This window comes from Heliangelus exortis, chromosome 7 (genome assembly GCF_036169615.1).
Source record: "Heliangelus exortis chromosome 7, bHelExo1.hap1, whole genome shotgun sequence".
Classification (NCBI taxonomy): Eukaryota; Metazoa; Chordata; class Aves; order Apodiformes; family Trochilidae; genus Heliangelus; species Heliangelus exortis.
The window spans coordinates 17,326,814-17,353,564 of NC_092428.1; the positions used below are offsets into that span (position 1 = coordinate 17,326,814).

The 26,751-nt window shown below is 39.0% G+C and overlaps 1 protein-coding gene across 3 annotated transcripts; it reads right to left on the reverse strand.

Annotated features, from left to right (window-relative positions):
• LOC139798453 (solute carrier family 22 member 15-like) lies at positions 1-26,657 on the reverse strand. 3 transcript variants are annotated; one of them, XM_071749104.1, is made up of 12 exons: positions 24,309-26,657; positions 22,420-22,566; positions 18,719-18,851; positions 17,888-18,052; positions 16,186-16,315; positions 14,619-14,840; positions 12,910-13,050; positions 11,076-11,161; positions 6,657-6,765; positions 2,530-2,602; positions 1,863-2,029; positions 1-930 (listed from the first exon to the last, which is right to left on the reverse strand). In XM_071749104.1, exons 1-12 carry the CDS (start codon positions 24,396-24,398, stop codon positions 918-920), a joined length of 1,476 nt encoding a protein of 491 aa, XP_071605205.1. In that variant the 5' UTR covers positions 24,399-26,657; the 3' UTR covers positions 1-917. The 3 variants fall into 3 exon arrangements, with proteins under 3 accessions (XP_071605205.1, XP_071605207.1, XP_071605206.1); XM_071749106.1 differs by lacking the exons at positions 1-930; positions 6,657-6,765 and having other exon boundaries at positions 1,891-2,029; XM_071749105.1 differs by lacking the exons at positions 1-930; positions 1,863-2,029; positions 2,530-2,602 and adding an exon at positions 2,614-6,088.
• Between the last annotated feature and the right edge of the window lie 94 nt (positions 26,658-26,751).

Genomic DNA, 26,751 nt, shown 5'->3' on the forward strand with positions numbered 1-26,751 from the left:
TTAAATAATTTTTTTTAATTAAAAAATTGTATTCACCAACAAGAAAATGCAACATTTTTAAAGCATCTATTCCATTAAATATATTAAGTGTTAACCAAACATCATCACCTTCCCCTACAGGAAGAATTTCCAATTCATACATGAAATGCATTGGATGACATAATATTATATATATATGATACAACATGACTCAGGTTCAATAACTAGTTCTTCCCTTTGTCTAAAATGTTATGTTTCCTCTCCTTTAAATGCACCTCTTAAAAGGCCTGATATAATTCTTCCAATCTAGTACTATTTTTAACTTTACATATCTTTTAATGTAAAACTAGTTTTAAAAATTACTTACTCCCACAATAAAATCCATTTATTCTCCTTTTTGATCTCCTGTTCAGGTTTCATATGCTAGATATACCAAGGCAAATAAACCATACAAATCTTTGGTCTCTTCATAGTGTGAGGTATACTGCAATTTGGAGGCAAAAAACCTATAGAGAAAATTAGCATATACAGGATGCTGTTACTTCTCACCATTACAGCTTGCCTGAACATATAAGGCCATCTAATTTTTAAATTATACACAGAACTTCAATTACAACATCATAGTTTAATCTGAAGCTATCAACTACATTTTGTAAAATAAATTAATAATGTCCAAACATCCAGCATATGCTTTTAAGTCATTAAAATAATGCCCAGGTTTGACACCTCTTTTCTCATAAACTTTGATCAACTTTTTCCATCTTCTCAATTTGCCTCCACATAAAACTGCTCGACACGTTATAAACAGCACTATACACGAGTCCTCCAACATTTCCAGTCAGCTATACAGGGCAAGACTCTGCCCTTCAACTGTAATTGCACCTTCCCAGTGAAAGCTTTGTTTTCCACCAGACAGGCCTTCTGAAATGTGTTTTCTTCTAATTCGTTTGCCTGTCAGACAGAGGAAAAGTAATTAGTGAAAAACAGTTCAGACGTTTCAGTTTTCCTCTCCTAATTTTATATGCTAATAATAAATGTGAAACCCAGAATTCATTGATTTTTCAAAAAAATACAAGTTAAATGATATTCAAAAGGTCAAAACCAATTTTTTTTTCCATTTCAACTGAATGCGGTGTTGAAAGAGTAATACTGTATGTAGTATGAATAAACTGATAAAAACAATGATTACAAGATGATTAACAAGACAGCATATCAATAAAAACTTATGTTCTTTTTATCTACACTAAGCCTGCTTAGATCTAAGTTAACAATTCCTTTCTTACAAGATTTCCCCCTTCTCTTTTAAAACTAATTCTTCCAGGAAGCTGTTCCCAAACTTGATGGAAATACTTCACATTTTCTATTACCTGTTAAAAAGTTTTATTTCAAAAGTTTTATTTAGTGCTTACCTACAACAGGAAAACACTTTGAATGGTTCTAACCCAGGGGACTAATAGAGGAGAAAACAGTTCCTTGGATATCTATTAATTTTAGATTATATTCTACTACAAAACATGACAAAGAACAAAACACAATCCAATATATGAAAAATACTTCTTGTTTTACTGTAAAAGCAGGCGAGTGTTTTTGAAAGTATTTTTGCTGATTAATTTAAATTGCCTTTCTGAAATGTTTATTTTTCCTTTAAGGAAACAAAATAACATCCATTTGCATATAATTTAATACGTGCAGGTGAAAGCTGCTAGCTTTTTTGTCTTTAAGAGTCAATGAATAAATTTAATCTCCACTGAATTCAAGAGAAAGGCAGCTTTAAAAAATTCATGCACACGTTTATTCACACACCATCTAAGCAGCAAGTACTAAATCATGGCTTGCATAAGACAAAAGGAAAATAATGCAAATCTACAATAAAATAAAATTACTCTGCTGCCTCTTCATTTTTAAGCACTTGGTATTTGGGACTCTGGAGATCTTCAATGCTCTCAGCAATAGGCTTATTCAGGGTTTCTGGCAGAAGAAGAGTCAGGAATCCTGCTGACAGTCCACTGATTCCAAACACCATGAATGGTACAGAAGGACTAAGAGATTTCTAAAATTAAAAATCCACAGTAAATACCCAGCATTACTTCCTGCTCTTAAAAGATATGATCAATATGAACCGCAGTCAAAACTAAAAGACTACAACTTTTCATGCCAGCAACCTGTGCAATTATCCATGTACTGATAGAACAGAGAAAAACAATAAATGCTATTTCACAAAAAGAGCTTCATACGAAAACTGTTTCCAGGCCTGAAAGAACTCAAGGTATTGCATGAGCCTTAGCAGTACTGAATGTATCATGTGACAATAATTTCTCTAACAGATAAAATACTAACACAACACAGAACATTAGATTATTTCCAAAAAGGATAAAATACTGCGTATTTCTTAAGCATCTTGTTCATTAATTCTTGAAACTGAACGAGCCTTACTGTTTCATAAAATGGATTATTTTTTAAGGAATACAGACACACGTAATACCACACTGAAAGTCCTTTTGAAATCATTTAATAAACTCAAGTTATGCAAGAAGTAGAAAATAATCTTACCATAGAGGGTACAAATGGTGCCAAAATGCCCCCGAATCTGCAAGACATGGAACAGACACCCAAACCAGCATTTCTGTTTCAAAAAAAGGATGAAAGTTTCAGAATACACAACTAAATTGTGCATGAACATGTGGTAGCACTGGCAGAACCAACTTTTTTTTTTTTTTTTTTTTTTTTAAGTTATCAATTGTCTTCATGAAAAAAAATTAGAAAGTTTTTTGCAGACCTCCAGTGGTTACTCCAAGATTTTCTACAGCTGGTTGCTAGGAAAGGAAATCAATCCCTAACAAAAATACTGTTACGCAATCCTTCACCAAAGTTTGGACAAAGAGAGAGGTTTCTCCAACCTGCCATAAAGGGCAGTTTAATAGGACATCCCTGTGACTGATGGGGAATTATTTCAAAATTTGGCAGGATCTTCAGACAGAAGAACCCAAACATTATCTCTATCTCAGCCCTCAGAGCTGCCTTTATTCTGCCACTGCTCAGATGAGAAGTCAGTCGTCTCACCTAGACTGTGATAACCAGAGCATGGGAGAGAACAGTAGGATCATCTTCAAAGAAAGTTTAATAATAAAACCCAAAGTCTTCCATTTCCTGATCAAGTGCAAGACTGTTCCATCCCAGTATAACTCCCAAAAATTGGTATTTAGCAGAGACTGACATTGCTCCAACCATCAGCCAGGCAGCAAGAACCAGCTCACAGTTGCTATTCTTCTCCCTCAGTCTCCCTTTTCTTCCTTTCATTCATCATCATCATCAGTCACATCACTGAGCTGCTCCTGCTCACCCTGTTTCCTTTCCCTCCTCCAAAGACAGGAAGCCAGTAACAGGATTAAGGATGATAAGCAGAGAGGTGACAAGGTTTGCTAGTATAGGAAACGCACCCACCTCCATGTCCCTTCCTAATGGCCCTTTGCACAAGTTAAGGGAAACAGATGATGGAAGGAGCTGATAAGAAGCCAGTGACTTTGGTGTGAAAACAAACAGACAAAGCAACATTTTATCTCATTAGATACCCTTGGGAAAATGAAAACAGCAACCCATGCTTCCTTGCAGCAACATCAACCCAAGCCTCACAAGACAGGGACAAGCACCTTCCCTCTCAACACAATCCCTGAAGAGACCAGAGAAACCAGTCTGTGTCTGAATCATTCCTTTCACAGCATCCTTCCCACAGACCCTAAACCTGACCGTATCCAGAGGTTTTCTGCTGAGAGGGAGAAGGTCGAAAGGTGATTCTAACTCTAAATTGCTTCATTTCAATTCCAATGGAAGATCAAAATTCAAGAGAACTCAGGATTATGCTGAACAAATGTCATGGTATCCAAGAGGAGTAACACACTCAGTGAGCAGGTACTCCCGAGGGGCTGCACTGCCAGCCCTGCCCTGGTTTTACCACACTCACTGCAAGACCTATGGAACACCTGAATGACTGACATGCTCCTCCCATCCCAAGCCAAAACAGCTCCAGAGATTCTGTCATCACCCCAGCCCAGGGCTCTGCTCAACCCAGTTGGTTCCACTGCAGATGCCAGGGCCTCCTCTGCCCCTGCCACTTGCCCGGCTCTGCCCTGGGAGTGGGGTACAGCCCAGTGCAAGAACTGCTCTGCTGCTAGCACTGACAGCTCAGAAATTTCATTAGTGCTCACCAAAGATTGTTGTTCAGCAGAAAGCAATATGGAGGTGTCCTTACAAAGAAAGGCAAAGATCAGAAAGGCAAATATTTTAAAGAAGTACAAACTTACATACCATTACTCACGTAAGTGAAAATACAGCGGTGTCCCCACAGTGAAAATAAGTAAATAAGCTTTGCAATGCTATACTAGACAGTCCAATGTCCCCACGCTGATTCCACTCAGTCACCATTCTTCCAACCATTTTCTCATGAAAAAAATGTGAGTTTGTTTTTACACCTATGTTATCAGAGCTGTAATTACATTTTGTTCCCAAAGACAGCCTTCCTTTTTGTCCAAAACGCAACAGTTATGATCTTTACTATTTGTAACTTTTTTTGTTCCCCAGCAGGTATTTTCAAGACAGATCAAAAAAGGAAAAAGCCCATAGCTCTTACACACTCTCCAGCTGGTAGCACCTCCCTGTTTCTAGCATGAGGTCTACTTGGCATTCCTCCATGTACCAATCAACTGAATAATATATACCTAACAGCAGCCCTCACGCTGAAAATAATAAGTGGGTACAAATAAGGAGCAGTAATACTGAAGAAATTCACTTTTTCTGCAAAACACCCAACTGGAAAAAAACAGAGTTAATTTCACCTTCACTGCCTTTGAACGGCAAGCATCCCAACACACGGCGTGCCTGAGCTCCAGAGCTACAGCAACGCCCGCATCGCCACAGAGCTCTGCAAAGACCACCAGAGGGTGCTGATGCTTTGCTTTAAATTAAACGCTCGCCCATGACTGCTGCTCCTGCATAAATATTTGCTGCTGAAGTACTAGAGAGACATCAACACTATTTTAAATGTATAAATTGTCACGGGTGAGGAATTCCCATATGGTGTGGTGTAACAGCTTGCCACACTACTAAACATGAGAGGTCTAATAAGGTTGCTAATTTTTTAAACTGTTTTTATTCTTGCATTTTCTCCACTGACAGTCTGTATCTTTGACAGATAAAGTTACATTTTGCCAGGCTATTACTGCAGGTACTCAAATGATGCAGCACTTTATTTGATATCCATTTTTCGAGACACTACTGTAACTCCTGCTAGGTAAGATCTGTAGCATACTGGGAACCAAACTGGGACAGCATGATATGAATACACAATGAAACAAGGAAAAGCAGAGAAATTTTTTAAAATTCAGATTTAATTCTCTTGATTCTTAATTTCACGAAAGCAGAGGAAACAGGAAAACACTAAGTCCAAACGACCCACTTAAAAAAAAAAATCCAAGAAGTTTGGACAGGAAAAACACAAACAAACCCCCACATCCAATTTCAGTCAGCGTGCTTGGGACTGCATATTAAACCTCAAACTGTACCAAGAATCACAAGCTCAGTATCTAGAAACAGTCAATCCACCTCCATCCTCACAAATTTTATTGCATAAACTGCATTCACAGTCTAGCTTTCACACCTATGTAACATATGGGAAATTGTGAACCTCAAAAGAAGAAAAAAAAAGCCAATACAACAGACACACACTTTTTTTTTTTTGCCCCATCCCCAAGGGTCTCAGTGTCCTGAAATCAAGTGACTTATGTCACCGTCCTCATAACCTTTATGGTGTTAAAGGACACATCTACCAGCCCAAATGCCTTCCAACTCCACATCAGCTTTCATCTTCTGCTCTCTCTCTCTCTCTCTCTCTCTAAAGAAGGCTCAATTTTTGCAATAGTTTTGTAGTTGCAATTCTTGAGCAACTTGTGCAATATGGCTCAAATTCTAAAATGGACTTATAGCACTATTCAGAAAACCAGGTGGAACCAAAATGGGGAGGTGACAAGACAACAACCATGTGGTAATATATTTTCCTATCTCAGGTTTTTCTTGAGACAGTAGAAGAGGAAGGAGCCTCACAAAGAGTTGATGAGAACTATGAAAGATAAACATGTTCATGAATTAAATGGTAAAAAGCAAATTTCTGTCATATAGAAACTATTACAATGAGTTGCACTGTGGACATTTAGTTAAATAAAGATATTGAAAAGCACTTGTTTTTCAGCAGGCAAGCAAACTAATTGTATGGGAGTACAAGTACACAGAAGGACTGTAAATAGTCCTTGCTGCATCATCTGTATTTATAATTAAGTTGGAATACACCTCCCTCACGTGTTCAGTTTTGCATCATGTAATTTCACTTCTAAAATAAATAGTAGAAATGAGAAATAGGGCACCTACTACTGCAGTGCAAAAAGCTGTTTTTCATATTTTTATTCTCAGACCTAGAGGAAGTTGTCACATCAGCCCAGGGAAGTGCATGGTGCAAAATGTGTGACTAATACGAGAAGACCTTTCAACCTAACAAGCTGCTTCAATTACAGAAAAACTGGCATTGGTATCTCAGGTAAAAATAATTGTGAATAAATATCAATGCACACCAGACATCAGTATTACTGTGTATGAAAAGTATTTTCATTTAGCCATAAGCTTTGTTACATCACCTCAGTACTGTTGGGTATAGTTCAGATGTATAAATATACAGAATGTTGAAAGCAGCGCTGACCATCATTTTTCCACACAATGTTAACCATGTGGGGCTGAAGAGCAGACCTTTCAGGAAAGAGAAAACAAGTTGTAAGCATTTTCTTACTCTTTAAATACCGTTCTGAAAACATCCAGTCCTCTTTAAGAGACTATCATACAAAAATAAAGTTTCATCTGTATGTTTTTCAACTACAAAGACAAAAGGACAAAAGCAGTCTCACGGCTCTTCCCAATCACTTTAAGAGCTATCATAAGAACAGATACATAAAATTATGTTTAGGACAAAGAAAATTTGACCCATTTTGGGGGGAAAGTGTACCACTGTCATAGGTCTAAAAGAATAATTTTAACACTTCCAGCTCTGCAGTCAGAATACCTTACCAGAATACCTTGTCTTTCACAAGCACAGACAGCACAGCCTTCTTGACTGATTTATTGGATTGAAACCATAAAACTTGATTCAGTTTATTTGCTCCCCAAACACATCCTGTCGGGGCTTAAAATGCAGCAGCTTTGTAGTTGGAAAGAAATGCTAATGAAGCCCAGTTTACTAATAGGCAGTTGAGTTGGACAAACTGCTCAGGTGCTCTTCCTCAGCACAGAGTTCAGGAGGTTTCAGTTTGGATCAAATGATGATGATTAAGTAATAGGAAAGTCTGATTGCTTCTCAGTTGCTTTTCTTTCATTTTTTTCCCTCAAATATTTTAATTCTATTAATCTGATCAAGTTGGATTCTATTTCAACTGAAGCAGAACTTCTTTTGTACATAAACCGAAATACAGAAACTTGATATAATTTCTTTAAGCATGATATGTTTCTGCAGTTATTTCTGTAATTCATGCAAATTCTAATGCACTGGTTTCATCCAAGTTCTCTCTTTGCTCAGTAAGAACTGTAACACGAGTCACGAGGTGCAAAGGTGTAAACCTGGTCCACAGAGGCCCACTGGGTGCCATTGGAAATCTGGGACATACATTTTCTTCCATCAGCTGAACATGAAACAATGAGGAAGAAATTTGTAATTCTCAAGTACATTTTAAAACTTGCCATTTCTCTCCCAAGGAGACTTAAATTGAACACTGCGTATCCATATATTTTAAATTTAGCACTAGTGCACTTGGGAAGTTTTGGTCTTGTTATCAAAACAGAAGAAAGAGTCTGTCTAGACAGAGAAATTAGCACTCAAAAGCTTGAGGGTGAATTTAAAGTGCACTGTCTTCTCCAAGTTCCACTCCCTCAGGGGAGGCTGAAGGCTGCCACGTGGGGAATTACTGTGAGATTAGAAGTACACCAGAAATTCACTGCACATCAGCTTCTTTGTGTGAGTAAGCCCAGACATACACATTATATTTTCCTTGGAGTCTTGGAACATATTTTTAGCAATTCTTGCACAATATTCCATTATTTGCTTTAAATATATAAAATGTAACACCATTAAGAAGGAATACACTTTCCCCTGTGAGAATTCTGGTAAATTCAGCAGAGTATATTCATGGAGAAACTTTGAACACTTATATTTTGTCTTGACACCCTTTCCCCTGAACATTCTGCACACAATTCCTCTTGAAATAGTACAGTCAGGGAAACTGTTTCAAATTTTGGTAAAAGGCAAAGGTTCCAAGTTCTTGCTTATAGAGAATAACCTTCCATTAACTGAATGTTAATCCATTAATCCATTAATCCTTTCCAATTAAGAAAAATGGAGGGAAATGATAACAAACAGTGCTGACACTTCAGAGCTTCTAAAACAGGAGTTACAAGATTTGATGCCATCACTGCCAGGAAAGGTCTCATTACAGTGCCATTACATTGAGTCACCTTCTGACTACCATTGCCATAAGTAAACATTCATTCTAAAAGTATTTTTGAAATTAAAGGACTTTAAATTTACTTCCAAAAAAATATTCACCAAGAAATGTTTGTTCTCAACACAAGGAAATACCCGACATTAACAAAAGCTGAGACAATTCTTAAAAAAAAAAAAAATTAAAAATTGAAAATGTTTTCTTTCTTCAGTGGAAAGTATGTAATTGAAAGTCAGGAAAAGGGCTTGCAGCCAGGCACAGGTACTCCTCCCCCCTGGTGGAGACCACATCTGGAATAGTGTGTCCAGTTCTGGGGCCCTCATTTCAAGAAGGACAGAGAACTGCTTGAGTCCAGTGAAGAGCCATAAAGATAATTAATGGAGTGGAACATCTCCCTGATGAGGAAAGGCTGAGGGATCTGGGTCTCCTCAGCTTGGAGAAAAGGAAACTCACTAAGGTGAAACTTATGAGAGCGACCTCATTAACATTTATAAAAATGTAAGAGGTGAGAGTCAGGAGGATGGAGCCAGGCTCTTCTCAGTGATGTCCAATGACAGGACAAGGGGCAACGGGTGCAAGCTGGAGCATAGGAAGTTCCATGTAAACATAAGGAAAAGCTTTTTCACTGTGAGGGTGACAGAGCACTGGCACAGGCTGCCCAGGGAAGCTGTGGAGTCTCCTTCCCTGGAGATATTCTGAGCCCACCTGGACGTGTTCATGTGTGACCTGCACCAGGTGGTCCTGCCCTGGCAGGGGGGTTGGACTCAATGATCTTTCAAGGTCTCTTTCAACCCCTAACATTCTCTGATTCTGTAAAATTAACTGATGAGTTCTAAGAGACAGAGAGAGGGAGATGAGGGATAGATCCACTTTTACTTAACCTGGGAGTTTTTCAGTCTCAAATTCAGTACACATCTTTAACAAGTGAAACGTTACTGACTTACTCCACAGGGGAGATGACTTGGATCAGATTCTCACTGAGTTATTTAGAAACTGAGAAAAGGCTGCAGACACCAGTGGCAAGAACCCAATATCTCATTAAAATCTTAAATCCCTTGTAATAAAAATCAAGGATCTTGTCAATCACTTCAAAGAATGCTGACTCAAAGGTGTTCTCCTTAGCAATGGGAGGGTCACATAAGAGATGCAACAACCCTCATTTCATCTAACCAAGTGACTCATCCTCATGCTGGGAGCTGAATTTCTTCCTGCTTGTCTGACACAGATCACTCTGGGCCAAGAACCAGCTTTACTCTTGCCACAGTGGAAAGACATTTTAATGGGATTAAAATCAACTGAACTGGAAAAGGCAGATGTTTTCCTGAAATTTATCAACTCTTCAGGAATTATTATCTTGAGTAGCTTCTACTGCTTCTCTTTCATTTTATTTTAAAATATATGAAAGGAAGCTCAGACAGCAAACATGTTCAAACCAAGGAAGACACTGTCTCAATAAAAGGAGCAACAAAACTTCCAAGGACCTGAATTAACCCAACCATGGCAAATAGGATTACAGGGTATTTTTTCTCTCTCTGCTTTTTCTCCTGAGATTTTTCAAAGATCAATTTGAAATGGATGCCAGGCAGCATTTATAACAGTTAAGGATAAACACAACCTATAAAAGGCTACCTTGTAATCACATTGCTGGCATTCTTGGGTGAAAACACTGTTGAGACTAAAACATTTCTACTGAAGCTATATTAAGAAAAACACACACAGAGAGCAAGCACTTCTATTTGTTAGTCTCATAGAACATGAGTTTTCATTAGCTAAAGTAACTATTAATACAGAAAAACTGTACTTGAAATAGAAAAATGAAAATACAAAAGAAACATTTGTGAACATCACTGACAATCTCATCTTTTGAGATGCAGAATATCCTTCATGAAACTCTACTTTTACCATGAATTGTCCTCACAACTGTATAGTGCAGCAATACACAGGATGACAGTGAGAAAAGCAGCAAGTTTCTTGCCATCCCTGCGGCTTCCATATTGCAATTCTCAATTCCATTTCTAATTTTCACGTACAAAATATTTTTTAAAGCTTTTTAGTGGTTTTATAATGATTAATTAAGCTTCTAATTCAGGAAAACCTCAGTTCCTGTTTTTATAAATATTACATGTCACCAAACCAAATGTAAAATTAAATTTGGCATCTCAAACTGTCAAGCTTCAGTCAAACCAACATTAGATTGCACTGCAATCTGGATATTAAATCAGTATTTTAATGTAAAGTGCATTAATTAATGCAGTGTCAGTATTTCAGACAGAATGTGATGGCTTGGCCTGACCTTCAAAAAGCCAAGGGCTTGCAGTCAGAATCAATGACTTCATCAATGACCAGGTTCAAATTATGCCAGCAAGAAGTTAAAGGCAATTTAGACTCAACCGTGGCTCCCCAGCCAGCCCTGAAAGGAGGCACAGAGGAAGACAGAAGTATATATGGATAGGGCTTCAGGATCTGATATAAATGCTCACAAAATATTGAAAGTTGCTTGTCAAAACAAAAAAGTTGTTTGTCAGATTTTATCTGAATTAACAAACATCTACTTTAGCAGTAGGTACTTACCAGCATTGTTTGGTGAAAATGTGGTAAATATACAGGCAGATCCTGCAAATATCAGAAAACATGCCATGGTTTTACGTCTTCCAGACCTAGAAGGAAAAGAGCACGCAGATAAAGATGGAAATGAAGTCCTTCAGTCAATTTGTTGGCAAGATACCATCTTAAGTTCACAGAAGCATTAATAACAACTATAAATCTATTAAACCTTGGTAAGTGCTTCAAATCTTGTATTAGTTTCCCAGTATTGTACCAAACTCCTCCCACAAAAAATCCTGTTTCTAGACAAGCTTTGATTTTTAAACTATTGAATTTGTAGCCTTGAGAAGAAAGCATCTGCTTCACCACCAAGAACTGAGACTTTGTTCTTCTCTTTACCAAGGAAAGCCATAAGCCTACCAAAAGGGTATTGAAGTACATATGCACAAAGATCAAACTAATACTGGTCAAGAGAATGTGATTCTAATGCTTTTTAATCTGTATTTCTCCTTTACAACTTTGCATAAATGTATGCAGTTATAAAAAAAAAAAAAACAGCAAAACTATTTAATATGCTTTTCCTAACAGTGAGCACACAGAAATAAGCAAAGTTTATTTTTTTCTGCTGCTTATTTTTTTAAAATAACAGACAGCACAGTGGGATAGAAAATCCCCAGCCCATCTCCACACCTGCCATACTTAAATATCTCACAATTATCTGCAAAGGACCACAAATAAAAATATTCTTAGTAACAGCTTGCAGGCACATAGGAATACCATGCATGCTTGTTACCTCAAGAACTCTCAAAGCTATTTCTAAATACTTCCCCATAGTAGTAGAACTCCAGTTTAGTTATAATGTACAGTCCTTGTTTTTTAAATCTTCTAAATATTTTTGTTCCAAATAAGCTATACTTTAGGGATATTGCTCACTAGAAGTGAATAAAAACAGAGCAGCTGGCTTGTCATATTCTGCTTTGCATTAAGCACCTAAAACTACACATAGCCTTCAGAAAACAAAAAGCTTGTCAGATGAACTGTAAATTTCAAATTAAAGTAGAAAAAACCAACTATGTAGAAAAGGACTTGTGCAGTTTGTGATTTAAATACATTTCCTTTATTTAGGTTTCCTGGGTGCGCTGCAAATGTTGGTTGTTTTGTCTTTTACTTTGACCAAGCTGACAGCTTCTTTTATTGCCCTAAAAGCCCCAAAGGTGGTATTCTCATCTGACTGGGAAAAAAAATGGGATTTTTGCCACTTATCTCTGTGAAACCAAGCTATTGTTACTAAGATACTCAAACTGAAGGCTACATGCAACCCTCAGTAGCTCTCAGGTGCCAGGCTGACTATTTGGCCTTTGGAAGTAAGAACACACATAAAGGATGGCTGTCAAAAACACTGAAGACATGGAGACACCAAACATAAGCCACTCATGCCTTAACAAAAACAGGACAACTCTCACTTCAAAGTTTTCTTTGAAAAGTTTAAGGAAAAATGAATGCTACTGAAAATTGCTTTCAATTGCAGTTAAGCAAAAAAAGTCATTCTGAATAAAATATGTAAGAAATAGAGAAGCTACAGATACTAAGCTACTCGCATAAAGACCTTTTTTAATAACATTAAAAATTGAAAAGCTCATCTATTGAATAATTAAAAAGATGATCAAAACTAGAAAAGATAAGAGGTAAAAAATCAGTTTCATTTCTGCATCAACTGCAGAAACCCCTGCAGCAGAGTAAACCCCCAAAGAGTCAACTGTTTTAGAAGAACAGTAAAGCATCTTACTGAGAAAAAAATGTTAATATTTTTCTAGGCTATCTACAAATACATGTAGAAAACTAGGAAATAAGTTTTTCTTACCAGGATTTCTCAATAAAAAACATGCAGAGGGGAAATGCTGGAACTTCTACAAGACCTGAAAGAGCCACATTTAAATAGAGATTTCCTCTTAATTCACCAGCATTTAAAGTTAGACCATAGTATACAACGCTGCAGACATACCTAAAAATAACCATAAAAGTTATATTACTAACATAACTGGTCTTTAGGGCTAAGAAAGTATTTGAAAGATCAATTACACCAAGTTAAGGATTAGCCAGATTGAGTTGCATGCTAGAAAGAGAACTCTTATTTCCCCTTAAAGGGAAAGAAGGCAAAAGAGAACAGTTCCTTTTTAATTAAAGTAACTTCTTGAAAGAAAACAAATGCACAGCATAACTTTCAGGATTTTTTATTACTTTGGGTTTTTTCCTAGGTTATTTAGCAGATCTAATAAACTTCACTGCAAGCAGATGATGTTTAACTGTTGCAAAGCAATCCTATGAAATAAAATGATAGGTACATCTATGGCTTAGCATAACGTGCCTTCCCCAAGCCCAGGGAAGGCTTCCCCAACAAACCTATAAGCACTTTCCTTGCAAAGAACTAAGCACCCAAATCCCTGCCCCACGAAAAACAAGACAGGGTTGGAAAAGCAAAGGAATAATCGCACAAAGACATTTTGCCTATACCCCTTAATCTTTACATTGCAAAGTCTGGGCCAAGTGATAGAGAAAACTAAATTTTTGCCTTATAGAGTGATGTGTGTCCTCTGTCTGTCACAGCTGAGGGTGGTGTCTAAAGCTCCTGAGCAACAGCACAAGATGCTGGGTGGCAGCTGCTGAGACAACACTCCAACAGCTCCATGCACTGTACCTTAACATGCATGAGACAAACAGTGCTGCCACCTCTTCCTCCAGCAGGTGAGAATCCCTTGGCAATGTGAATTTCTCATCACCACAATTACTTACATTACCTACCAGCAATGCAAAGAGCCCAAGCTGATTCTAAGCCTGGAATTGTCCTACTCTGCCAAGATGTTCCTGCTGTTTCACCCACAACCTGCACATCTCTGCTTACCCGACACATCAAATCACTGATTTTTCCCATCTACATCCTGACAATCACCTCTGATGTAATGTTCAATTTCTAAGCAAAAACTTGTTCTTGGCATTTTGGAAAAGAGCTGTTTCTCCAACAAATTTAGCTCAAGCCAATTTGCAACAGCTGCTGCTATAACAACCAACCAAACACCCTCCCCAGCCCAGAGATTCCTTCTGTGCTATCATACATTGCTAATGTAATACGATGCATCCTACTGCACTTTGAGGCAATTTTTTTTTCAAAAAAGTTGTACAACTTTTGAAAACACACCTAATATAAACCTACGCAACCTGCATTTTATCTTGCCCAAGTTTTCCTCCACTGAACCTATGTAATGGGCTTTTGGGCTCCTAACCCTTAAATAGGTCCACATAGATGTATTCTCAGTAATTTCTGCTTCAGCTTCTCATTCCACTAGATCTAAATATTGTGTTCTCACAAGATTATTTCTTGTGGATTCAAAAGCAGTTTCTAAGTGACACACAGAAAATAGAACGCAACAGCAATAAAAATTAAACATCAGCTTCACAACACATAATTTTACATTATTACTGACAAATCTATGATTTAGTTAAAAAGATATAAAACTTTATTGTTTCCTGGTGCCTAGCTCATGCACAGCATCTTAGCATCTTCTTATTACATACCAGATGTACATCAGTATGATGGTTCGCCACCACAGGACTGGCTGTTTTACTAAGCTTAGGATACCAGGTGCTGATTCATCCTTCCTCAAAGTTCCTGCACTTGGTTTTAATTTCAGATCCAGCCTCTCTTTTCCATTACCAAGGGCAATATATTGCAACACGTCTTCAGCTTCTGCCATTTTCCCTTGGGAATACAACCACCGTGGTGATTCTGGGAGCATGCTAACAGGAAAGAACAGAAAATCGATGATGACAAGTTCATTCCTGTGAGGAAAGCACTAAAGTCAACCTTTCCATTTTGCAAATCAATACTTTAAAAAGCACCAATACAAAATTCAGAGAAAAAATAAGCTGTTTGCACTGTTCTGCATATTAAATTCCATGTACTCTGAGAATAATAAAGTTAACCTTACAGAAGAATTGTTAGAGATGCTTGACAAAGCACTCTGGTTGTAGAGAGTGCTGCTGCTTTTAAAGCCATTTTATGGATTCATAAAGCCATAAATAAAGGGAGGAATATTTTTTATGGAACTTTTATAGTGTCTGGTACTCTTAACAGAGATATGCATCCTACAACCTTTCATTACTTCAGAGGATCCCACTATTTTTAGTACTAGGGGAAAGTAATTCTATTTCCATGAGAAACAGAATATCACAGAGGAAAACACAAGTTGCAGAACTTTTTTCCTTAGCCCCAAGGCTTTTTTTTCCTTGAACTGCAAGATGAGGGGTGGTTTTTAGTGTATTCTTTAACAGAAATTATTTTTTAAGAGCAGATCTATCTAAATAATAACTGAAATTTAAAAATAATTAAAATAAAAACCAGAAGTTTTTTCTATCTATGATGCATGCTAGACATTCCCTGTATAATGATACAGGCAACCTACTACACTCATCCTTTTATTTCTTATACAGCTCTAATTAGTGAACAGAAGTATAGATGGTATAACAACACAGGGCAGACAAAGCCATCACTTCTAATGCCTTAAGTCCTGAAGCATTTCGTAATCATTTTTATAATAAGATCCATATAGTAATGCTAAGTAGGAGCACCCAAGTTCAACAGTGCTAGGAAAACAAACAAGGAATCTCAAAAGCAAGCAGATACACTGGGTATCATGCTAAAAAGGCAGTTCCAAGTGCTCCCACCTATCTCCCTTTGCATGCATGTGTCTCATGCAAAGAAACTCTAAAACCCCTCTAGGAGCATTTCCAAAACTTCTCAAGCAGTGAAGCCTTTTCTTGGCAGAAGGCAGCGTTCCTGGCGGATGCTGCAGCTTGCAGCTTCCTTCCCTCCCCAGGCAGATTTGTGATAAGAGTTTTATTGGACAGCTGGCACACAACTGCAACAACATGCAGAAACACAGGCTCATCTTCTGGGTAACCCCACACTGCTTTGTTTAAAACTGCTCCTTCCTTCACAACATGATCCTTCCTTGGTTCACAGAACCACCCAGAAAAATGTCACCCTTGTTCATACCACCCTCATGAATGATGAGAAGAAAAAGTAACTGTTAAAGTGCTGCATATTTTTTTCTTATTGCTGTAATGCACGTGAACCACTTACAAAGAGAGAAGGAGGAAGATGACTCCTGGAGTATTGGATACCAAGGCCAGGGAGCGCCATTCTCTTACCCAGTAACCCAGTAAAGCATAAACAGCAATGCCAACTGCAAATGTCAAATTAGTCAATGAACCTGAAAATACAAGACCAAAAAGGTGACTACAGAGACTAATGGCAAAAGAAAAAAAAATTATTAAGCAAACCTGAAATTCCTAGCCTGTGATATACATAACTGAAATAGCAATAAAATCTTTGAAGTATCTTTATGGCACTCCTGAACCAGCTGGATTAAGTATATGATGCAGTCCCAATAAAAAATAACTTTGTACAATGTACAGGGAGGAGGGCGCTTCAAAATAAAGAAGAAAGCAAGAAATGAACAGGAACATACAGACTAAAGAGAAAACCTGAGGACCAAAGCGGAAGTGTTAAAAGTGATTTATTTAGGTCTATTAAGGTAATCTTGAATAGAGGTGGCAGGCTGGAACAGAAAGAGAAAGCTATAAAAATACGAGAACCAAATTCAGTATAAAAAGAGCTGGAAGCCAGAGGTATATTACAGCAGACTTTTGATGAATAAACATTAAAAAACCCGCCAAGATATGGAGTCAACCTGGACTCCAAAAGCCTGGGAACAAACCCTCTACAGACTAACACAGGAGATCTTGTACCAACCCAGAAATTCTCAGTTCTGGCCCACAAAGCCTATCTCCCAGCCAACACCTAGGAGAGCTTCTTTAGCACTGCTGAGCTGCCTCCAGCATCTCCCTCTCCTTCAGCCCCTCCTCCTCAGCAGCTGAGCAGAACTAGAATAAAGCACCTAGAGGGACAAGTGGCAGGAAACAAACTGAGTCTTCTGTCCATCAGGAGGTCGGCCCTGTGGGGAGAAAGGCTGGGAAAAGCAGACAGACAAGGGGGAAGGAGGGATGGGAGAGAGAGAGGGTGTGAGTCAAAAAAATGAACCCAACAGAAAAAGAAAATTCAGTACTCAAAAAAAAGTAGAAAGCTATAACTAAACTACAACTGTATCACACATCCCCAGGAGTCCAGAAGAAAAACAGTAGAGTAAGGTAACTGAAGAAATGAGAGAGAAATATGCTCCCAACCACAGCAAGTCAGCATTTGGGCCAATTTTTTCCACACAATGTGCTCTCCAAAAAAACATTACAATCTGAGCTACTCCAGCTTTACAACAGATTGATGTGCAAGTGTTATGTTTATTTTAAGTCTTGGCAGTGACATATGAAAAAGGACGTTTAAAAATACTGGATGGTCAGCACAACCAGCAGTGGAAAAAACACTGTCCAGGCACTAAGGCATTTTGTGGCCCAAGAAAACAAGAACATCTTCCCAAGAGGCCAAAAGCATTGTTCACAAGTTGGCAGCACCTGACAAGATTTTTTTTTATTTTTTTTTTTTTTAATGTTATGCAGCATAAAGATTGGGAAATTTTAGGAATCACTTTAAAACTAACTAATCACTTTAAAACTAACACAGTTTTGTTATTTATCAAACTCAGTCCCATCTTCCTTATTCAGGCACCTTTCCTACAGAAATTGCAACCTGGATGAATCACATCACATTTATTTGACATATTTTACAAACTGACTTATTTGATACCAATTTAAGAATTTTAAATGGAAGGTATTGATAGTCAGAATGACACATGGCACAGAAATAATAATTAAATATTCCCAAATCCCACCTGTAAATGACCAAAATGATTTTCCTACATATTCTTGGGTTAGGACAAAAGACACAAGAGCCATTCCACCATTCACGATTCCAACAAAAAAACGTGAAACTGCAAATGTGTCATAATTTGGAGCTAGTGCTGTGACATACCCAAAAACAACATCAAAAAATAGACCTGTAGAGAAAGAATAAAGTATAATTAGTACTTATGCTATGCAGCTCGAACTCAGAAGAAAGGCAGAGAGCACAGTTAGTTACCAACTATGATAATCAGTCTATAGTACTCTTGTCACTAATGTCTAATATTTGGCTTTTTGAAATTGCACCATTAGAAAATCACAATCATCTTCAGTCACACACTCGAGGTCTGGAATGCCAAAGACAATGCTTCCTTGAGACAGTGTCATCTTTAACCAAAGAGACCCCTTGGCTGCAAATGCAGCTGGAAAACAAAATACCAAGACATGAGCTACCAACTCTATAGATGTTTAAGTACAAAACATCTTTCAAACAGTCTCTCCCCACAAAAAGCTAATTAGTTTTATTGGAGACAATATAGTCAAGCAGTGTGTAGAATACTGAGTTCAAATAGTGATAACTCATAGCAAAACCAGATTATTTTTCATCTCCATTGATATTCCAGAGACCACTGTGCTGCCCAGCATACTCAAGCTAAGGAATTTTAGTGCTGCTCTTTTTTTTCTCTGAGTGAAATGTTCAGAACAGATCACTGGCAGCAGAGTAGCCCAGGGGCAGCCTCTGGGCAGGGTTGGCCACAGGCAGAAAAGCAAGAGATGTTGTTATTGAAGAATTCTTGAGGAAAACCTTTTAACAATCTTACCTGAGATATACACTGGTTTCCTGCCCAGCTTATCTGACAAAGGGCCAAATGTGATATTTCCAATAAGCAATCCAGCAAAAAATAGGGATGATGCAAGGCTCACTTTATAGGCTTCTTGTTCAATCAGGTACCACTGTCAATAAAACCCAAACATAATTTGGTGTTGATACTTTTTTAAAATGCTAGCTTCCTCAAAAACAATAAATATCTATCAAAATTCTTTTGCCATTTTCCACTTCTTGCTTTATATCCAACTAAAGTTTTGTTCAAAGTTCAACAGGTAAGCCAACAGTAGTCACACCTTTTTCCCAATACTCATCACTACTTCCTCTCCCTCAAGAAATTTCATTCTAACACATTATAAGCTTAGACCTTGATAAATATAAGTAGTTGCACCCCAGCTCCCAGGATTCAACAAGGCAACTTTAAACAAGCTTAGCTATTTCAATGAACAGGTAACTAAGAATATTCTTCTAGAAGAATGAACATGTTCACCACTGTAGTACACAGAGAGTTAATGCAGTGCAGCTTGGCTTCCTGAACCACCAGAAACCCCTCCAGCCCTTCCTCCTCATACACACAGTGAATTGTTGAAGAGAAGCAGGAAGATACTGTGAAAAAATGTCTTTATTTTATAATAAGTATAACACCTACTTATTGACTGCTCATTGAGAGTTCAGTATCTCATTGTGCAAATGCATTTATAATAAATGAGAAGTTGGAGACAAATTACTTTATAAAATGAACTTTCTACCTCAGCCAAAAGCAAATCTGAGGCAGCATAATAAAAAATAATTAGAAAAGAAGAAGATGAATGGGCAGTGGGTTACAACTGGAATGAAACTTGGACTATTTCCTGACAGGGCAAGGCACACCACCACCTTGAGCAGCCCCTTGCAACAAACAAGGAGAATCAACACTCATAGAAAAGCACTGCTGGGATTACAAAGATTGCTGACATCATGAACTTGGGAAAGAGTGGAAATCAGAAAATCCTGAGTGATTTTCAAGGAAAAGAATTCAACTAATTCAGTACAAAGATTTAGCCAAAGAATTATCTAATACTTGAGTATTTCAAATAATTCCTAATGTATTTAATGGAAAATTTACTTTCAAAAAAGTAGGTAAGTGTCATGCACAGTACGTCCTTTGTGGAAAGGAAGAATAAGCCAAGCCCCATTTGCTTTTTTTAATACTAGGACATCAGCACTTAAGTGCCTTCAATGAATACAGAACCTCAAAGAATATTAGGAATTTACCAAAACATTTCATTACAGTAATCACAAAAAACGGATGCTTTTACTCTATCTGAATTCACATAACGGCAAAATACAGAGAATTTGGCTCCAGCCAGCAAGTAACCCATCAGTAACCCATGCTCTACCCACCCAGCAGCCTGCAAGATGCAGGCTGCCCAAGCAGGACAAGATTTGATGCATTCACAGGACACCTTCTTTAGTCCAACCTCATATTCCAGCCCTTCAGTTGTGAGCGACTTTTGCAGCTTGTTTCTACCATACTCCACTGAGTAGTAGGTATTGAATTGCACAAAGATGTAGCCCAGATGTATGGGTTAACTTCCTGAGGAGACTTCAACAATGAAATATTCCTGGGCACAAATCCTCAGGAAACTTCAAGTGTAAAAATATCACAGCATGTGCTCTCCAAGGCACAGAGCTCTGCTGGCAAAAGTCGTTCTCCATCCCAGCACTCCACAGCAGACAAATTTCTAACTCTCAGTTCCTGTCTGCAGAGGCTGAAGCAAGACACACAGTAACATTATGCTCCCAGATAGGGGAGTTGTAAAAACAGCTTCTCACAGGACCATTTCTACACCAAATGTAGGACCTACACTTCCTAAACCCACTTTCCTAAGCATCATCACTTATTAAATAAAGCAGGGGACCAACTCAGTACTAGAATAAGAAGTAATTCAAACAACTGTATTTTCCATGCCAGAGCTTTTATTTATGAAGTCTTAGCTACAACAAAGTTAATTACAATGATTAGTCCTTGAAGCAGAACTGAAGAGCTGCTCTGAAGTTTTCTCAAGCTCCAGAGCAGAACAGAGCCCCTGCCAAACCAGAACAGAATGGAAAATATTTACAGTTTAAGCTTCACTACCAAATAAAGGAAATAAACTTTAGAAAAGCAGCTTCCTCTCTAGGGAGAGAACAAGATAAAAGATAGCTTTTGGTGACTGTTACTTGTGCTGCTTAGTGTGTCACTGGAAGATGCTCATATTTTAATATGTCATAAAATAATCTGTGAACAATATAACTTCTAAAAGACTATGTCTGTCTACCTTTTTTGCACAGAAAGAACTTAAGTATTTGTCAAAATTACCTACAGCTTGCCAACAAAAATATTGCCAATTTTGTTATCACCAAAACAGACATCATCTCAGCTCTTTAAATCCTCGTGACAGTTTGATATAGTCACTAGACCACTAGCATACAGCAAATCATCAGCTAGCATATAGATTCCATGAAAAAACTATTAAAAAAATAATTACAAAAATCTTACAACAGATTTACTTAAACTATTGGGAATAAATATGTTTTGTTGAGCCTTGAGAATTACTACATATTTTGGGAACAGGGACACTGATTTCTACATTTCAAAACACAATATTAGTTAAAATTTGCTGATTTGTAACTACAAATTAAGCACTACCCCATATCACACATCCCTGCTGAGAGTCTGAAACAGAGGGGTGATCTTGGAAAACAAGATAATAAAAATTTCTGACAGAGGATATGATCCAATATTGCAGCATTCCTCCTCATGTCTAGATACTACATGTTTCCAAGAGAAACATTACACAGTCACATCTGGGATGGTGGGAAGGAAGCAAAAATTTGGCACCACCTACATACACTGAGTGCTAACCTATCTTACAGGAGTTTACTGACAACTGCTCCAAAAATTCAATCAGCAGAACTCTGGCAGTTCACACTAGAAGCCAAGCCACCCACACAATCGTTTTTTCTGGCACTGGCAGCAATGCTTGGGTCAGTTGGGCTTCCCTGAGGGGTTAGAGCCCAGGGACCAGCAAAAAGCAAACACAGCCTTTTGCATGGAATTCACAAGGCGTGAGGATGAAGGGTCAAGCTTCTGTCCCACTCAGCAAACTTCAATCTGTTCTATCTCCCACTCTCACCACACATTAAAATACCCAGACATGTGATGGCTGAGTTTAATTTTCATACTAGTTTTAATCTTTAAGATGTATCTTCAGTGAGAAATCAATGTAACTCATGGTAAAGCATACATGCACAGCACATTATGCAGATATGAGAAACTGAATCTTTTCTTGGTAAAGAACAGATACTAGGAAGAGCACATCATAAATTCCAAAGTTATAAAATGTATTTAAATTATCATTCTTCATTAATAAGGACTTTCTAAAATATCTGAAGGCAAAGAAAACTGGAAACAAAATAAATGAAGTTTCACCTAAAGTAACAAATACTCAATTTACTCCAGGAATGCTAAACTAATAATTTAATCACATGCTTTCTGATTTCAAAATAATAATAAAATTAAAAGCCAGATGGGTGGGTTCCACAGTAATTGCATAAATTGCAATAGCATAAACAATAATAAGCCCTGCTTAGCTTTTACAAGGGCTACATCCTGCACTAATGGCATAAATCCCAAGAGAAAAAGAAATGTTTAGGCACTACTGAAGTACTTGCCTCAGTTACTATAGATGTGAAGTTGTCTGCAAAATGGATGTGCTTGGCAAGCTCAGCTCTGCTTGCTGGAAATCCATCTTGGTCTATATGATACTCAGGCACAGCTCCCACAAGCACAATAAGCATGGACTGACAAGCCACATATACCTCAAAAAAAAAGACACAATCATTTACCGTAAAGAATCCCAAGGACATCTGGATGGAATACCACAAGCATTTCGTTAAACTAACAATTAACAACTTCCCTTTACCCAACATCACAAACAAAACGTAGAGTTTCAATCCCCAGATGTAATCATCGAGACCATGGGGAGCAGTGGGCCCCATTCCAGAGATCCGATGCCCTTTCAGTGAAAACTTCATCTTGTCACCTCCCTCTTCTTGCGAAGTTCTTCAGTTTGTTTGTGCTATTTTGTAGCCAAGCACAGGAGAGGAAGGTAATAATAACTTGATCACAGTTCTCACTGCTAAAATCTACCTTTAGATCAATATTATTATTATTAAATAAATAACAAATGAAACATATTTTACCTATGACACATAAAGCATAAACCTGTAGTGACAAGAAGAAAAATTATTTTTTTAAGTGTCTGCTAGTTTTTTCCATTTCAGAGACTGACCCCTTAGCCTGATCATTAGAAAAACCGGAATGTGGAAGAATAAAGATTTTCATCAAGGAACACCAGTGAGAATATTTATTAATCAATATGGGCTTCAAGATGGTTTGAATGACTTCTTGGTTTTGCATGTGATTTATTTTATTTTTCCTAATTTATAATAACATTATCCTTAAGCATATCCAAGTATTTGTGATTTTCATCATGTTATCATTGATAGAAAACTTTTGACTCTAGAACTGGGTGGACAATTTGGTTGGATCTTGTTTTCATGTGTCATTATTCTATGCTTACCTTGAAAGTTTCTGCAAAAACAAAACCCTGCAGTCAGCACCCAGCACCATCTCCCTCCCTCACAACAGTGTTTTAATTCAAAATGTGGAACTGCTCTACAAGAGGAAGGCTGTTACAGATAAACTAGACAAATGTTTACATGTGGGGGTGTGGACACTAAAGACAGCACCTGGCATATCCTTTTTTGCAAGAGGCGATTTTTCTATTAAAAAACAAAAAAACAAACAAAAACCAACAAAAAAAAACCACCCAAAAAATATCACCCCACCACCAAACCAGCTGCTGTGGTTAGACTCCATTTCCTTCCACTCGGCAGAAGCTTAAAAGGCTCTCTTCCAAAAGGGGACTATGTGCAGAAAAATACGGCAAATGGATCGTGAACTTGGAAAAGTTCAGCATGCAAGACAGCACTGAGGCGAGAAAGAGGTTTGAAAAGAAACTTACAAAGGGAACACAACCTGGAACAAAACCCACTAAGGCCTTTTCGAAACGCCCATGAGACTGAGCAAGGGTCTTGCGAGGATGTCTGCCGCAGGAGAGGGTTAACCCCAGGAGAGGGTTACAGGCTTCGCCATCCCCCACAGGAGCTGCTGCTGCCGGAGCTCCAGCAGGGGAGCGGGGCCGCGGCCCAGGGTGCCCCGAGGGGCGGGGGCTGCGGGTAAGACCCCTACGCTCACCGGACCGGGGCGGTTCGGCCTCGCTGCGGCAACGTTGGCTGTGAGGATGCCCGAGTCACCCGCATCCCTCGGCGGGGCTGGTGGGTCAGTAAGAGGTCCCGAACGGGACCGGCCTCCCGGCTAACACGGGAAAAGGGCCGGGGGACTGCATCCCCCTGCTCCGCGCTCAGCTCGTCCCGCCCTTCCCCGGGATGCTGCTGCCCGGGAGGGGGCGGGAGAGGAGAGAAAAAGAAACCAACGCAGCCCCAACCAGACAAGCCACAAACCACACTGGGAAGCGCTATCCCGCTGCCCGCCTCACCTGCAGCAGCACCAGGCAGGCGGTGAGGCGCCGCTGCTCGCTGCCGAACTCCCCCGCCGCCTCCAAGGCCTCCTCCAGCCCCACCGCCATCGCCCGCCCGACGCGCTGAGCTGGCGCCAGGGCCTGCGCTCCGCCCCGCACGGCCCGGCCCGGCCCCCCGACACGGCCCGGTCTGCACCCACCTGCCGCCCCGCCCCGTGGGGCAGCTGCGCCCACGGGGCTTCAGCGGGTCCCAGGGACACCCCCACAGCCCGCCTGGGCTGGGCTGAGCGCCGAGGGGACGAGGCAGTCACAGGAGCCGCAATGCTGCGGCAGTAAGGAGGCAGCAGCTGCTGCACAGGGTGCTGGGATTATTCCTTAGTTCAGTTTAAAAGTGATGCAGAAGAATCTTTGGATGAGGGAGCGGGGTGGTACCGAAGGTGAACTGTGCTCTGCAGTCCTTCTCCCCAGGCCGCTGTTTTTGGGCAGCTCAGTTCCCCTTGCTGATTCAATAAAACAACTTAAACAACAGCAAATGCTCTGCTCACCCCGTGGCTTTCATCCAATTTGTTGAATGGCACCTAAAAGCTCCACATCCCATGGACAACAGGAGAAACTCCAGTTAAGTTGGCAATTCTAGTATTAAGAATAGAGACATTAACTATTATTCATTAGACCTGGGGAAGCACAGACAGTGGCCTCCCTTCAAGACTGATACATCTCGGTTACGTTTGCATTTTTCCTAGCAGCAAGTCTGAAGATGCAGCTTATTGCACTACTAGACCAGCCTTATGGAGTTTTTATTTTGCTTTGTTTGTTTTAGCTTGGTTTGGTTTTGTTTTTTGAGGGGTGGGGAAGCAGGGTTTAGTGCCTTTCTAGTTATCAATGAATTCTTTCCTTTGAGGCAGTAAGCTAGGATGACCTGCCCTTAGTACTCTTAGTCCAGAACTAAAATTAGTGGCAAGATCGGATGGGATGGCTGGCACAGCTCACTAAGAATGTGGTGAATGCCATGCAACATAGCAGGTACGTTGCCCAGGAAAAGTTAACTGAGGGTCAATGTGCTGCTTACCTTGGAACTGGTACAACATGGATAAAACACACTTAACTAAATAAATTTCTGAGCTTCCTTGTCCATGTGTACTCACTGTATGTCAGACGACAGCATTGAAATCCTAGGTTTTATTTGCAGTCCAGACAGTCTCTGCTCCAGCTCCTTTCATAACTCTTACCCTAATTCAAACAAGAGCAATATGTTGCTGAACTTTGGCAAAGGCAAGCAGACATAAACAAGACAGGCTCCTGTTCTGTTCCTGAATAAAGCTACAGAAGGGATTAAAATCACTTTGGAAGCCTACTGATTTTAAAAGACCTGTTAGGTTCCCCCTCAAGTTCAATCATCTGTTTTCCCATGTTAGTGTGGAAAATACAGAACTCTTAAATTAAAAGTGTATTTTTAAAAAGCCCCAAAAGACTGCCACCATTGCTTCATGTGCTTCATCTTGAACACTTTAGCCTAGGACATATGTACCAGCCCTATTTTAGAACCACCAGATAATCATTCACTGAGCAGGTCTCAACAGCATCACGCTATACAGCAGGAAGACAGCTTTTAGCCCACATTCACAAATGTTCCTGCTGCAAACAAATAAAGCAAAAAGAAAAACCAGAAAGGTTCTCCTACATGCACAATTCCTTCAGTAGGCAGGGGATTTGTACTGTATAAACTGTTCTAACATTAGAAAGTGAAGCCCTGCAAGGTCCTTTGTAGTCACTCTGTGTTCTGGGATGTATTTTGAAAATGCTTAAAAGACTGCAGCAACAAATAGGAGTTTAAGTCTTTCTCCTTGACTAACCATACCAAGAAATTATTACCTTTGAAGCAGTAAGTCAGGAAGCCTTGCAAAAGTAGTCCAGTGAATGTGGTTACTGAGGCTTTTTTTTCTCAGGTTTTGCCAGGGATGTTAACAGCTTACTTAAAGTGAAGTTTGAAAAAGGAAAGGCACACATTTACCTGTGCCTCTTCTGCTCTGGGTTACCGAAAGAACTGTTTGACTAGGAAATATAAAACCAAATCTGTTTCTTGGAACAAACAACAGTAAAGATGCATCAATAATTAAAGAGAAGAAAAGCAGCTAACATTAAAAATTGTTTCACTACAATTAAAAAAAAAAATTGCAGGAGTTTGCCAGGAAGCCATAGACCTTTGGGAGACCAAGCATCTCTAATTTTTCTCTGAACTGAACATCTAACCAAAATAGCTAACACTACAGTGCCTTCGAGTTGCCTTTAGGAAGCTAAGTTTCATTGAAGTCTAAATGAGCATCAGGCTCCATGGCAAAACCTCAGTTACAGTTTACTTCTATTTCAAACAGTTTTAAAAGTCTCTACAAAATTCAGACAGGTTGTTTCAGTACTGGAACCATAATAACAAATAGAGTACATATTCTATAGCAACTGGTTT